This window comes from Melanaphis sacchari, unplaced genomic scaffold (genome assembly GCF_002803265.2).
Source record: "Melanaphis sacchari strain LSU unplaced genomic scaffold, SCAv2.0 Contig0_pilon_pilon, whole genome shotgun sequence".
NCBI lineage: Eukaryota > Metazoa > Arthropoda > Insecta > Hemiptera > Aphididae > Melanaphis > Melanaphis sacchari.
In genome coordinates, this window is record NW_020270366.1 from 275,585 (window position 1) to 290,437 (window position 14,853).

A 14,853-nucleotide genomic window follows, 5' to 3' on the forward strand; every position below is an offset into this window, starting at 1 on the left:
ACTTTTCCACATAAATCTTTCTATAATTTATACTAACATTTACTACTTATGATAGCATTTGTATCCAAAGCATACACTTAAAATAAATGCACATTTTTTCTTTTTATATAAATGTATTAAGAAATTAACATCATATATTTTCAATTATTTTATACATACAGTTTAAATTAAAAAAAGTTATTAAAAAAAATAATCAAGCTAAATATACTACAATACTTTTCTAAAACTGACAGAGTACATTTTGAATTATTCGTTACGAAACAAAGTTTCATATTATGCATCAATCATCACCATATTTATAATTCAATAAAGGAATATACACTTTTTAACAATTTATTCTAACATAGACCATAGTATTTCATTATTTTTATGAAGTAAAGTAAAGTTTTAATATTACCATGACTTCATCTACCTATCCAAATCCAATCATATAAATTATAGAATTTATTTTTTGGAACTTTTTAAAAAAATATCCCATACTCGATTTTAAATTGTATTCAATAAATATTTTTTTTATGTTATTTTTGCCGATTCTGTGGCACATTCTCCCAGTTTTTAAAACTAGTAAATTCTCTTGAGTCAATAAATTTACTTGAAGGAAATATGTAAATTCACCTGGGTCGTTTTAAATTGTATTGCTTCATTGTAAATTGATTACACTGAGACGATGATATATATACCATTATAAGTTAAATTTGTATTCAATTTAACTAAAGAGATTTTATTTTATTATTATCTCGACTATAATTATGGCTCACAGCTACATTAATTTATTTATATTTTTAGTATTACCTACTATAGTATAAACTTGAGTTTTTTTTAAATTAGTATGTTCATAATATTATTATATACATTAAATTATAATGTACACATGGAGTTATAGCAGACTCAGAAAAGTTTATTAACACTAAAACGTTACAAAAAATATGCAATATTCAAATATACCGTATAGTCATGTAGAAAAAATAAATCAATTCAACTTTAAAAAACTTGACTAAAGTGTATTTTATAAAATTAAATTAAAATAATGAACAAAAAAAAAAAAAAAAATAATAATAATACATTCAATTTACGTGATTAATACATTAAAATGGTAATACATGTATACAGTATTTTTATAAAAAAAAATATTGAACAGTATAATAAAATATTCAATAGTATCGTTCTATATAACTTTTTTCATAAATCTAATGGTAACAATATAATATAATATAATAAATTCTCGATTGTCTAAATTGCGGATAGGCGCATACTAATATCTTATGCGATAATATATATTTTAATGATTCTAATACTAATAATAATAAAATTACGATGCATGACATAATATAATATACTGTTATGATGACGGCGGCGTTACACTGCCAATTTTTGCAGATGGCTAACACTAAGGAGGCGTTGTGTAGGCAAACACAAACACACACTCACATACACATACCCACCAGTAAGCGTTGTGCGTGCGTTTGATGTGTCATTTATAATATTATTTTTTATGATATATTTTTTTTTAATTTTTTTTCCTGTTTTACACATGAGAGGTTAGGATGTTCTAGACCTTGAGGATGACCAGGTCACCATCTTCGGTACCACTGGCAGACGACTTGGGCGATTCGGACTCAAATTTGGCCGAAAACGCGCCCGGGTACTCGAACGACGGGCTCGCCTTGGGGTAATTGTAACCGTTTGATGGATACGCTAACGGTTCGCTGGGTCGGTCGTACGAATAACCGGCGGACGGGGCTGGGGCGGGAGCAGAGACCACGCCGTAGTCGGTGGACGGTACGCCCACGGACTCGATGACCACGTTGTGCTGCTTGTGGCCGCAGTCGGCCGGGTGCTTGGCCTCCGGGATGATGGATATCTCATTTTGGCGAGTCTCCACCAACGTCTCGGTGCTGGGCTCGGGCTCTGGTGTCGTGGTGGTAGTCGTGGTGGTGGTGCTGGTCACGTGTACGTGCTTGTCGCAGTTCTCAGCCGGTGTCGGTGCTGGTGTCGGTGCGACGTATGGACGGAGGAACTGTGGTGGTGGCGTGGGCACGGCGAACCTTTGCACGGCCACTGGTTTCCGCTGTTCGACGAATATCTCGTTGTCGCTGATGGCTACAGGTACCTGAGGCTGGGGCGGGGCTGTGAAACGTGGCACGAAGAACGTGGGCTGCGGCTGGAATTTAGCGGTCGGGTACGGCGGCAAGAGTCCGGTGTCCACGACGTGCTGGTGTTCTGGGTGTTCGCATGCCGGTTTAGCGGGCTGCACCACTGACACCGTGTTGATGGACTCGGCCGGGTAATAATTGTTTTGCACTGGTGGTATGTACAGAGGCGCCGACGTGGACGGTCTCAATGTGGTGGTCGTGGTCGTGGTCGTGGTGGTCGGTGATGGTGGTAGGTACAGAGGAGCCTGAAGCACGGACGGTTTGACGTCCGAGGCTTGACCTTCCGGTGTAGCCGGACCCACCCGCTTGCCGAACATGTACGTGCCTTCCGGTACGTTTGGTCGGATCTGCTCGCCGGGCAAGTTGAACAAGTACCGGTAGAACGACAGCGAACAAGGCGTGCTAGTCTGCACTTGACCGTAAACGTGGCATGCCACCATTGCTAACAGTACCAACGACATTTGGCCTAATCTGCTCATGGTGAATCACCTGGGAAACGACGACAAAACCTGTGTTAGTGCGTTACAGCTCGTACACAATTATTGATTATAGCGATGCGCTTATACATGATAGTAAGTATAGAATTAAAGATTCGATCGAATATGGGAGAATCTGGAATCATAGTATAAATCCCAACACTCTATAATGATGGTCGTATTATTAGTCTATGTAAAATCACGAATAATTACGATTTAATATAATACAAAGTTCGACTAATTTTATATAGACTCGTTTTAAATATAATCCTACGTACATATGTATTGTCTACTTTAATTTTAATATAGATATGTGTAAATTACTTTATTCAAAATTAATCATAACCGTGTTGTCGTTTTGTTAATAAATCGATCTAACCGATCATGAAAAAACTTAAATAATTATATTTTTGCTAAAGCGATTATGGAATTGGGATTTAGTATATTCTTTTTGACTGCAACACGCTCGTCTTACTGAAAAAATATCATGTACAAGTGTTCCGAACAAGTTAATATTATATTATTATTATAAAAAAACAAAATCCAAAACCTTCGTCAGAACTAGTGACAACGGAACCGTTTTACACTACGCGTGCCAACTCCCCCGGGTGAACTGGCATAATATATTTATATAAATATATGCATGACTGTTTTACACCTATAATTCATCACAGATGTCCAACCGACACCACGAGTTCCGACGATTGCATGTACATCATAATACACTGGAAGATAAGCTGTGTATGTCAATACCGTGTTTTATAGCTGAAGTTTTTTTTTTTTTTTATTATTACTAATAGTATTACCTATACCGCGGTCAGCGAGGTGTCGCATCGTGACGCGAGAACAGTCGGACTTTTGGACCACGTCCAGTTAGCGGATACATCATACACAAACATTATGCCAAACAACGTTCACGGTTCTTGTCATTATTATATTATAATATTATGTTCAGTTGGGTTTCTACAAGTATGTGCGTCGATGATAAATCCCGTATGTAAATTCGTAATCAAAACCGATAACTCATTGTGGCATATATTTGCGATAGCTACCTACTTTGATTGAACATCTATTACATCGAACTCGAGACATACTGTTGTGTAATAAACGAACGTTATTTTTTTTTTTGTTTTGTTTTCAACGATGTGCAGTTATCGAAACCACTATTGATTGTATCTGACACTGCTTTCGATAATTTAAACACTTTAGTGAGCGTGTCATATTGCGCATGCGTGCATTATAATATCATATTACTGGATGTTAGATGTATAGAACAGTGAAGAATATGATTGACCGTAGAACTATGTAACGATTTTCGGTACAGTCTTAGATAATTTTATTACCTGATAGGTAAAAAGTAAACCTGGTCATCTCGGATGGCGGTGACTTTTTTCATCGTCCCGGATTTTGAAACGGGTTATTCGGGTTTTATTTTTGGCATAATATCGGGGAGAATAATGTTGCATACGATCGTTTGATCAAAAAATGTGGAAACCAGTTGCAACAAATCCGAGGGAAGATTATTCATTTTTTTACTAAACTATAGGTTTTTTTAAGTTTTTCACATTCCAACCACTCTGTCTATTTTTTGACTTTACGTAACGATGTTGTGTAACTCTCTTGGAATTTGTCGCATCTTTCCTTCGATATACTGATTTTATCCACGGCGTGCAATTCAAGAACAACATTTATCTGCACTTCGATTTAATAAATACCAGAAGTATTAATTTCGTCGGACCTTGGCCCAGTGATGATTTCACTGAATTTACATCACTAATTTTTTTAGTTAAAACTAGTTTTGTGGAACAAAACCATCTTCCAAATTATTATAAGTTTATAACGAATAGCGAAATATGTTAATTTGTTTTTCAATTCTGTTTTAAACTAACAATCAGTCTTTGACCCAAAACCGTCAATATAATATAATTAATTAAAAACATAATGCAAAGGTCCCAATTAAGAGCACGCCCCCATGTGTAGTTAAAATGAATGTACAATATAACAATTATGAGCTCAGCAGTTCCAAATTTGTGAAATTACTTTGTTAGTTTAAATATTAAAGTGGATTGACATGTTATTAAGCTTATAGATAATTTTTCAATTTTATATTGGTTTTATTCGATATTTCGATTTAAATCGAGATTAAGTATAAGACAAAATATTTATTCACGAGGAACGCTATAACACAATTTTTGATTAATAACTTCTATTATATTTTGAAAATTAAGCAACTATTTTATCATTATCTGTCACTAAACTTAATATATACGTTATTCAAAATATTACATTCAATTGCAAGCGAAGTTTGCAAAGTACACATTTTCAATAAAACGTGTTTCAATACTTATCAGTTTTATCTCGCGTCGATTGTTGGTTTTATGCGTTATTATTGATAACTTTTCTTAGTTTCGAACTGAAAGATCCATTTTAGGAACTCAGAGGGGAGTGTTTGATAAACGAAACTTCGGAATTACTGGCCCTATCGATTCGCGAATATTCTATTGTACCTAAATAATCGTGTTGCGCGTTTAACGTTTTTACAGCGAATAAAAACGTAACGATGTCAAAATATAATATATCATTATAGCGTTAACTGTTTTGCCACTCATCCGGTTGGAACTGCCAACGCGTGTATTTAAAACGGGAGTCGTAAACGTTTCGATAATATTTGACGTTGTACGGCAAAACAAAAATAAAAAAAATGATTAAACAAATTAGAAACGAAAAATACGTATTATACGTCACCAGCGTAGGTTAGGTTTAGTCGTTCGTTGTCGTGTGCCTTTAATCGTATTCCGATTAGTCGTTGGAATCGGTGACCACAATCTACCTAAAAGTTTCTAAAGCCGTGCGTATCTTAACATTTAGACGCGACATGGATGACGACTTAGCTGTAAACCCGAACAATTTAATTTACGTCCGGACGACGTAACCGGATACCCGGTTTGTTCGTCGGACGATATCTGGCGATATAGATGCGCGCGACGAGCATTATATAACACGTCATAGGTTATGGTTGGCGTTTCGTCCAAACCGAAAAGAAAAACAAAACATTTAATCACGTAGCCATTTCGCCGTTGGCGGACCGGGGCGGAGAGGCAATCGATCATTAATCGTTGCCATACGCGTCTCACGCACACTGTAACCGACAACCGCGACGGTGACGACGACAAGTGCTTGCGCATAATATGCACGCGGACTCGTACATAATTAGAAGTCACGCGGAAGTCGTCGTCGAGTCGATTAATATTAAAGAAAAAAAAAAATGATAATAGTAATTGCTTGTTTTTATTTTTCGACATCGTTGCATTATACGCCCAACACAAAATCACCTTTCGACCAGACGCCACTCCCGTGACGTAACCATCCACTCAGTGGCCAAAACACCATTACGCGCGTGCAATAACGACGGCGAATAATAATAAGAAGAAGTTTATAATGTTACGCGCGTCACTGTTAATAAGTAATACACCCATTATACACGCGTGTTACGACACCCGTTCACATATCATTATTATTAACGTATGATAAATATTATTATAATAACAACGCGTTAAACGTTACCGGGCCAACACAGGCTGCGTACCGCAATCGTCGCCGTTGCGTTAATCCTCAGATTGAATTTATATTTATTAGGCGCGTTCATCACAATATTATTATCTGAGCGTTTATCATCGTTTTGGAGTCCGCGTTAAGTGGCTCTCCGACCGATTGAGTCGTTATCGAAACGCACGGCAAAAGGGGATAGACGCTCTCAAAAATCCTATTCCTGTCCCGTCAACTAACATCGAACGTTAAGAATATCATGATGTAATAATATATAGTTTACTCGTACGCGGTTCACACTATATAACATGTCAGGTACGCGATAATCCGATTCGTGAACTTTTCTAACAGAGTCCATGTTGTGTGTACAACGTTATTATTTGTGTGAATTATTTTCTCGGTTTTTGTAGACGATGTTTTGAGGTACAAACTTAAAATCGCAATATCGTGGTACAATACATTTCTAATATGTCTAATATGTTGATAATAGATTCGCTAGTAAAAAAAAAAAAAAACAAAAAAACACAGACTCTACGAATACAAGTAGATATAATAACTAGTAAATTAAGTTAAAGACAGGTAAATTCAAGATACTTTAAGTACCTATACGGTTTTAACTAGTTTTAAACTTAAATTTATGAGTTCGGAGTCCATAACACCTAATGCTTTTTACCATATTATTATGCACTACACATTATTGTGACACATTATGATATGTGTGATAATATTTTATGATTTTTTAATTTTAATTGTTAAATAAATTTTTCTTGATATCTATATTTATTAAATTGGTCAACGTATTATAATACATATGAGTTTTTTTTTTTTTTTTGCAGGTCATCAATAATAATTTACCAACTTACAAACTTTTAATAATTTTTGTTTACAAATTCATTACAAAAGCCAATTTTAAGGAAACTCTTTACGGATTTAAAAATAATCCTTCTCAATGCACCATGTCTCTAAACATCAAACAACTGTAATGCCGACAACAGCAGTGACTAAAATGTAATGAATTTCAAAATTATATCGTTATTTTTTTTAACGTTTACTAAATGTATCCACAGTTTTATTTATTTCCATAAAAATTAAAATCTACAAACTAGACAGAGAAGTTATTATGAAAGTGAAGTTTTATTTTTGAATGATGTCAAAGCCATAAATACGCTAGTTGAGAAACATATATTACCTTATCGTTACGCTATGATGATATAGACAGATCTACTGGGGCTGGTCATGTCCATCTGTACGATCGTTTACCATCATACAAGTTTTTATTTACGATCATCAATAAAAAAAAAAATCAACTCTTCACCATAGTGGTCTTACCAATAAAGCAGTAGCGCAATAATTATTATATATTCTCTATACCGTTTCTAAATTGGTAAAAGACCAATTATCTTAATGTAAAGCAAGTTTATTATTTAATGTTAATTGTTTATTTTAAGTTATTTAATTGTATGCATGTTACATAATGATATATTTTTTTTTAAATTAAATATAAGCAATACTCTAATTATACTGATTTATAATTAATATATATATATATATGCATAGAAACATATTTATTTAATCTCATCTATATTTTAACTAGGTACATTTTATTTCCAAACCATTGAAATTTATGATATTTTTAAGTTTTCTATGTGCCACTTATCTATAGCAACTAAGTATCTAGTAGCTATAGTTTATTAAATATGATTTTCTCACATAATTCAATTTTATACAATAGGGGTTTATAGTAATAGCACTAATCGATGCAATTCTAAAAATTCCAACATGGTTTCCATCCCCGATTTTGATTTATCGTTTAATTAAATACGTATAATAACAGGTATTTCATACAACCTATAATGGTGAATATATGTTAACAAAAAAAAACTAACTTTTATATAATATACCGTAAATCACAAAAGAAAAATATATCAATTATTACGTTTATACTTGATAGACATTGATTGTTATTTTGAAACTGTTATACGTATAACTACTCTATTATTAATAATTTATAATTCATAGGGATTTATATTAACTTATCATGAATAGACATAAGCTATTAATACATTATCTTTGAAAATATTATTGAAATCCAGTGATTTAAGTAAATAGTGTCCTAAATATATATATTTTAAAATATTTATGATAAAGTTAAATTAATAGGTACAAAATTGAAAAAAAAATCTTACTCTAGCATATTTAAGGATTTTAATAAGAAATTTTTATTTAATTAAAAAGGATTTTAAAAAAACCATTACTGGTATAATCAATCAAACGATAAGTGAGTGCCGATCAAAAGAAAATATTTAACATCATAATAGTGATGACGCAAAGAAAAGATTTTAATGAGTATTTTTTTCTGCTGTAATATTTTGGATGGATAAATGTATAATGCACTATTCGCAAATGAAAAAATTTAAAAAAAAAAAAACTTCAAAATTAATTACTATAACTAAGATCGTTGGGAATGATAAGTTCTCACAAAAAATATTATTTATTTGAATTAAATAAATAAGTATTATTTTATTAGCTAATTTAATTTATAAAACTTATTTGTGGTAGTCTCAACGTTTATTTATTTACGTGATGTTCGTTGATATCAAACATTTGTTTTTAAAACTTAATTTAATAGAATTATCTAATTACATTTCAGTAACTAATATCTTATGCGATATGTTGTTCGAAAAAGTATAAATATAAAAATATAATATTATTTAACATGGAAAATGCATTTAACGTAAATATCAGATAGGTACATATACTGAGATTTGTCTATAAATTATTACTCCGGGTTAATAGATATGACTTATAATTTAGAGAGAATATTATTTATTTATAAACTCTGCTTCTCTAGACTATGTCTGATTACGAATATGTGTTTATATTGTGCATTATATTGAAACTCAAGATTTCGATCAATTAAAATTATTATTTATCGATCGTTTTAATATGTAAAATCAAAAAATTTTAAATGCTGAATATAAAGCATTATTGTCCATAGTTGAAATACTATCTTAAAATTATTTTATTAATTAAATTGTCACATAATATGCAAATTTTAAGAATAAATTATTATACTATATATATAGTTTAAAATTTAATTAATACATAAGTTTAAATAAAATGAAACAATTTTTTTTCGTGATTGCCATTTTACATGTATATTATATACAGAGTAAATTATGTTATTGTGTATTAAAACATATTTTATTATGAGTTATCGATGAAATATCAAACGTAAAACAAGAAAACAAATTTGTAAGTGTTGTAAATTCAGATAAATATTTTAATAATATTACGAATAGGATAATGATAAATATAATATACATTTTAAGGATAATTTTGGCATGCATTAACATGTTTAAAAGTTTATAGTAAGGTTAATGATTAAACTATTTTGATGTTTTACGAGTATATCTGAAAAAATGTTTTTATAATAATGCATTTATACATACACTGTTTTATTAACATAACAACTACTTTGATTTTTCGTTTTTATTCGTGTAAAGGAATAAGTTTTAAAAGTTTCGCGTTTTAATGATTAAAAGTTTAACATAAGTTGTACTTTACTATGGTAATTTTCGAAAATGTACCTATATATAAAAAAAAAATAAAAAAAAAATACACTCTACCGTTAGTTTAAATAATATGTAACCCTCTATTTTATCTTCAGAAAAAGCCCACTTAGACGATAATGGTACACGAAGAAAAAAATACTCGTCAACATTAAAAATTCTGATATGTTTTCGATACATTAACAAGTAATTGTAAATTCTAACATTATTAATTCAATAATTAATAAGAATAGGTCTATATTATTGAACTATAACAACAACAAAAAAAGATTTAAAAATATTGTGATATTGTGTAAATCATGGTGAAATATTTTTAAATAATTTAACAATCAAACAAAAAAAAAAAAGAAAATATATATTTTTACAAATATAACTTGATGCGTGCCTTCAAGTGATACTGATTTTTATGATTACACTAGGATTCAATAAATTATGCTTTACGATTTTACGAGTTAATATTCCAAAGCATAATTAACTAAGAATATTTTAGTTTTATAATATTATTTCCGGTTTTTCAGATGTATAACGTATATTTCTATAAATAAAAGTAATTCCATTCATGTAATATTTGCAATTTATTTCATTAATACTTAAAAAATAATATTTAATAATAATAAATATTTAAAAAAAATAGAAATATTTTTTTGATTTTAATCCTTCTTTACTACCTACTTCAATTAAAGTATGTAAAAATTGTAAATAAATTATACCTTTGGATCGTTGTGTAATTGATATGCATAAAAAACATTAGAAAATTATTCAACATTTGAAAAACAAAAAAAAAAATCTAAAATGTAATGCTTTTTAATTACTATCAGATAATTGGAACCTAAAAGATTTTTAAACAAGTCTCCAATGTTAAATAAATAAAAAGTATATATATTTTATGATGATAATTTTATATCATACTACTCATACTGTCACGCAATTTAGACAGTTTACAATCACCTTTATATATTACTATTATTTAGGTACTTGCAAAAACAAAAAAAAACAAACAACAGTTACAATAATATAATTTTCTGATAGTCTTATAGGTGAAGCTAAAATAAAGATAAAATATAATAAAACGTGTTTTATAGTTAGATTAAGATTATCCAATAGACATAATCAATCAAATCAGATAACCATGATATCTGATACAGTATTTTATATTAAATAATATTATTCTATTAATAAAATAAGGTAGATAGTAGAGACATGATCATAACCTATCAAATAACTTGTAATAATCTCTAAGAAAATAAAATTATATTATTGTATTTTATAATTTGACCTAATTATAATATTATTACCTTTTTATTAGCCTACTATAAAGCCCATTTTTAATTTATTTTCTACGCAAAAAAAAATTATTAAATAAACATTTTGGAAAAAAAAATGATAAAAATCCGCTTTTAGAAACATAATTAATGTTCTATTTATCATCAATAAAAAAAATGTACCAAAAATATTTATTTTTTTTGAAAATCCAGGAATTAAAAAAATAAATTTTATGCGAGAACTTATTTGCGTTGAAAAACGTAAATTTACGGAGAAAATGAGGATTTATAAACACGATATATTTTTGTAACGAGTAAAAATTGTACAGTTCTCAAAAAAATGTGCGGTATATATTGAAAGAACATCGCGAACTGTTACGAGGTATTGAACGTTAAAAATAGTTTACTACGAATCGCTACCTGAAATTTTTTTTTTTTTTTTTGACAGTTACACACATGCTAATAAAAATAAAATAAGAACGTAATGCTTAGGTTTTTTAACGTCTCTAATGGCAAAAGTAGGTTTTTATTGGAATAATAAATTTATCTACACATTAATAATAATAAATAAATAAAAAACTGTCCAAGAATAACATACAACCATTTGTTGTATCTGAAGTAATAGAATGTTTACATTTATTGACGTATAAATAAATAGGAAATCAGATTTCAGTTTTTATACAAATGTTTCCTGAGAATTTTCACAGAAACAAAACCCAATGGAAGTACTGCTATAGTTTTCTACCGCAGTCCCACGAGATTAGAAGTTTTTTTAAACTAATTTTATCATAGTTTGTGTCACAACTGATTTTTCCATTTCGTATGTATACAAATTGTTAGAAACTCAACCAAAAAATGAAAAATATCTAACAAAACAAATAATTGATAAATAAAAAGATAAATCATGTGAACATAACCGCGTGTTATCGTAACTATTGTGTATGACAATATTCAGACGATTTAAAAAAAAAACTTTTAATTTTTTTTTGTTTAAGAATATATTTTTAATCTATTTTCAACACAGTTACACTTGTAAGTTTTAATTCTTTCATAGAACACATAATTTAAAACTATACATAACATAAAAACACATTTCATTAAAGTTCTAAAATGTATAACTATTAACTTTACTTTTTAACCTTACCTGTTTTTCAGAGTAAACTGTAAACGTGGATGAAATTATTTTCCATTATTTACATATAAATTGATGAATATTAATATTATAAAATTAAATATTAAAGAATAAAATGATTAAAACAATCAATTAATACAATATAACTGATTTATTTTATTAATATCATTTTTATTTTTTATTTTTAATACTATATATATATATATATATACATAATATATTATGTATTTGATATGTGTTATATATACGTATATAAATATTTTTTTTCTTATCTTATTGCATTGTGTCTATAATATTTACCATACATATTTAGCACTTAAATTATGAATTATAGTATAAGTATGTATAATATCTATATCATAGTACTTACTTGTGGTTATTCTGGTATAGGGTAAATGAATGGATACACTGTCTTATGACAAAAACGGTTTTCTAGAAAACCGATAAAAATCAATGTTCTGTTGTTGTCCAAAACAATGCCCGTAAATGACGATGCCGGACACGGTGTACGATTTGTTTGGAATGAAGATCGTATGTAGATGTATTTTCACTCAAGTCTTGTGACAAAAATGCATGTGTTGAATCGGTCGGTAGCTGCAGACCCAGGTATTTATACAGGCATTAAGAGGAATAAGCTACGTAGGTGTAAAAGTGGTCAATGACATGATGGAGGGAGCCGTGGTATGATGATCGGTTATAAATTTCCTACCACTGCTCGATCGCAATGTATGGTATATACTACAATATGTTATATAAATTCCTAAGCGTTTTTTAAACAATTTTTTACCAATAGATTTTATTATTATTTATTTATTTTATTTTATTTTTTATTTTTTGAGAACCAGCGGCCTTGGTAACATTATGATAACATGACCTAGTCATCGGAGTTTGTGTGTGTATGTATGTGTATGTGTGATTCATTCTCGGGAAGACTCGAGAATGATTTTATATAGTTTTTGAAAGGTCGGGGACACAAAACTCTCGGCCATCATATCGGCGCCACAACTGGTCGATTTTTAACATAGTTTATGTGTAAATACCTTAAAACTACTAACGATTTCCACACAAATTTTTGTATGTATTTGTATCAATACCCACATTCCATTATATGGTGTAAAGAAAATATGATGATACAACACTTAGATAGATTAAATTATATACGTATTTTTTTTTTTATGTCACACAAAAAATCCAAACACATTATATTAAATACATAGCTTGTTTTGAAAGGCTAACTATTAATTAGTTTGTACATATTATAATATATTTTAGTTTTTGATAGTTTGAAATTAATAAATTAAATTATAAAAAATAAAAAATAATTTTTATTTTTCTATATTTTATGATCTATTTTTATTCATTTTTTCATATCGCCAACATGTTAACATATTACACGATCTATCTAGACAAAATAAACTAAACTGAATCGTCCGAATCATATCTTTGTTATTTTACATGAGGTATTATGTGATAGTTTTGGTAATACATTTCTTGAACTTTGGAATAGGTATTTATAAAAAATAAATATCGATAGTGAAAAGATACAATTAAATTGAATCCTGTTATATAGTAAGTTATAGTTAAAAAATATTATAATGGAAATTGTTTTTAAATTTCTAAAACAAGAAAAACTCTATGGTAAAGTTATCTTGTACTACTCTTTCCTTAGTTGATAAATCCCAGGAATTCCAAAGAAAATCTATGACTATATTGTAGAAAGGATTTATTTAACTTTCATACAAAAATTACTACTTAACCTATATGATTAAGAAATATATATTTTACAAAAATTTAAAACTCCTATAAACAGTAAAAAATGTTGGTAGTCTAATGTAATTCATATTTTTTTTATTTTTGTTTTAAATTTAATATACTATATGATATTAACAAATTTAAGATATATTTAGGCTGATATGTTTTTTTTTTCTTTAACAAAATTATATTTTCGTAGTCAATTTTGGACTATTTTTCAGTGAAAGTATTCATAAAAAAAGTCAATTACTATAAAAAAATGCAATGTTTATAACGTATCTACTTCAATATAGTTAACAATATGAACCACTAATTGTTTAATATCGTACGAGTATATTATTAATCATAGTTTATAACTATGCGTATTGCAAAAATATAATAAGAATAATTTATGGTTTTCAATTTAAGGAAAATATTTATAGTTTTAAAATCTTCCTTTTGTATTCTTTGTTATATTTAATGGTATTTTGTATTTGTATGCAACATTGTCTAAAACCTAAAATAATTAACTCCTATATACAAAGGTCATGTAGTTTAAAAATGTACGATATTTTTATTATCTTTTTGACTTTTAAACTTAACCCCGATATCGTTCACTAGACACCACAAGAAGGTAATCTCTTATGTGCCACAGGCAACGAATTTTAACAATCCTAGTAAATCATTGCTCTGTACAATAACATTAATTTCATAAAAGATATAATTATATAGGTTGTGTTCTGAACTATACACATCTAGGATAGGAAAATGAGCAAATCTACATTCTAAAAAAATTAAATAAAATGATGTTGGTTATATAAGTCACTTGTTCTAAGTTAAATATGCGTAAATCATTCAAAAGAAAATAGTTGAAAGTATCAGGTTAAATGGAACGATATAAGATTTGAAACTTATGATTTATGTTTATAAGTAAAAAATTTTCAAAATATACAAATGAATCATTGAAACGATTATTTATTG

At 28.9% G+C, this 14,853-nt stretch overlaps 1 protein-coding gene across 1 annotated transcript; it reads right to left on the reverse strand.

The window, feature by feature from the left end:
- Positions 1-1,148: 1,148 nt before the first annotated feature.
- On the reverse strand, positions 1,149-12,734 carry LOC112592296 (leucine-rich repeat extensin-like protein 5). The gene is made up of 2 exons (XM_025336321.1): positions 12,512-12,734; positions 1,149-2,642 (listed from the first exon to the last, which is right to left on the reverse strand). Exon 2 carries the CDS (start codon positions 2,630-2,632, stop codon positions 1,550-1,552), a length of 1,083 nt encoding a protein of 360 aa, XP_025192106.1. The 5' UTR covers positions 2,633-2,642; positions 12,512-12,734; the 3' UTR covers positions 1,149-1,549.
- Between the last annotated feature and the right edge of the window lie 2,119 nt (positions 12,735-14,853).

Bases quoted from the DNA above. Each gene is read 5' to 3' on its own strand.
- LOC112592296 (XM_025336321.1), bottom strand. From the start codon at position 2,632: ATGAGCAGATTAGGCCAAATGTCGTTGGTACTGTTAGCAATGGTGGCA.